The 1,819-nt window shown below is 43.9% G+C and overlaps 1 protein-coding gene across 6 annotated transcripts in view; it reads right to left on the bottom strand.

The window, feature by feature from the left end:
- Positions 1-1,819, bottom strand: part of atl1 (atlastin GTPase 1) — a 56,058-nt gene that overhangs the window by 46,821 nt on the left and 7,418 nt on the right. For all 6 annotated transcript variants that reach the window (XM_014023574.1, XM_014023578.1, XM_014023576.1 and 3 more), the window contains exon 2: positions 306-556. In XM_014023574.1, coding sequence (XP_013879028.1) covers positions 306-556 — 251 coding nt within the window. The remainder of the gene's footprint in view (positions 1-305; positions 557-1,819) is intronic.

The following is a 1,819-nucleotide window of genomic DNA, read 5'->3' as shown; positions in this document are numbered from 1 at the left end:
GAAGTAGTTCAAGCCTTTTACTGTTTTAATATTGATGACTGTTAGATTAATTGATAACTCTAAATTGTCCCTAGGTGTGAGTGAGAGAGTGAATGGTTGTTTGTCTCGTTTGTCTCTATGTGTGGCCCTGTGATGGACTTGCGACCTGTCCAGGGTGTACCCTGCCCCTCGCACTGTGACTGCTGGAAATGGGCACCAGTGACCCACGCGACCCTGAAAAGGAAGAAGCGTGTACAGAAAATGGATGGATGGATGGATGGAATCTGTGGATCCCTGTTCCTCAGCACAGATCCTCGCAGACTTACATGATTGTACATGTAGCGCAGCATGAAGTCCATGAGGAAGGACTTGCCCTTCCGGAACGCCCCCGCCACAGAGATGGCCACCACCTCCCGCTCCCTGACCTTCTCAGACAGCAGGATCCGGCTCAGCGCCGCCTCGTTCAGCTCGAACGTGTGGTCGTCTTTGACCAGGAGCACCTGGACGGGCCTGGCTCGTCCGTCCGGCTCCTCGTCCTCCGAGCTCCAGTCGTAGACATTTTTGTCACTCAGAGACCCTGAAAGAGAAATCAGAGGAGGAGCTCAAAGAACGGCTCATGTTCCTGATGAATTAAATAAAAAGGTGTAATAAAACTGCCAGATGAGTGATGAGCAGACTGAACGGTCCATTAAGTGAGGAAGCAGAAATTCTSTTCATGTTTCCTGTTCTGTTAGCTCCACATCAGCCAGGCTGCATGGAGTCTGTTGATAATTAAAGTGTTGCACATCACCTGCTGCCTTTCATGATTCAGACTGAGATGACTCTATGATGATAAAAAACAGGAGTTGTAGCTGAAGTTATTTTAGGAGATCTTGGATGGAATCAGCAGCTACCTACTAGAGATACATCAGCATTAACACCAGCATCGGTCCGATAAGTTAAACTGGGCCAATATTAACGTTGATATTGATTTCCCACTATTTAGCTTTGTGCTTTTTTTGGGAACCGGCTCTTGGCATAGGCGAACTAGGTGGTTGCGTAGAGCACCATCTGCTGGAGGGGGCGCCGAACTGCAGAAGAAGAAAAGTAATTATTTGTAATCCCTGGTTGTAACTCTGCTCAGTGCCTCTTTAGCTTTGTCTTAAAAAACTATAATGAAGTATTACAGGAAAAATAAACTACTCTACCCATAAAACATTTTCTCCCCCAATGCAGCAATCGCCCCCACCCTCTGTCTCATTTGATTGACGTTGCACTGACTCGTCCTGTTCTGATACTCTGACGGGGGAGGGGCTAGTAGTGCCTCTCAGGTAGCAATTCGTGTTGACAAACTCACTAACAACAAGTCTGTATTTTGTTGTCCCAAACATGTCAACCTCTTTGGATGTTTACCTGGTAAAAAGCCTCAAAAATCCKTAAATTTTGTAAAAAAAAATCCATATAACTTGGACCTGCGGGGGTTGTCAGCCTCGCTGGGGACATGAAAGCGCCCGCTACAAAGCAGGAGAAAAGGAGAGCGCATAAATTAAAAAACGTATTTCTAGTGGCAAAACAGGTTGGAAGATGGCTATTTAATGTTATTTATTGTTTTTTAATCATCCTACACGCTTGTTAGATCCATTTGAAAATGAGGTTTTGAAAAAATCCGTAAGACTTGAAAAAAATCCATGGGATTGCTCTATACCAGTGGTTCCCAAACTTTTTATCTTTTGATCCATGGCAAAAACTTGTGACCCCAAATATTATGGTCTGAGTAAACTTTGTTTAAAAAAAAAAACAAAAACACAGGCTTTTTGACAATCTAAACAGCTTGTACACAAATATAAATACTTATTTATAC

Source organism: Austrofundulus limnaeus, unplaced genomic scaffold (assembly GCF_001266775.1).
Source record: "Austrofundulus limnaeus strain Quisiro unplaced genomic scaffold, Austrofundulus_limnaeus-1.0 Scaffold377, whole genome shotgun sequence".
In the NCBI taxonomy this organism is placed as follows: Eukaryota; Metazoa; Chordata; class Actinopteri; order Cyprinodontiformes; family Rivulidae; genus Austrofundulus; species Austrofundulus limnaeus.
Note: the sequence above shows the minus strand (reverse complement) of the source record. Positions and strands in the feature narration are given on the sequence as shown.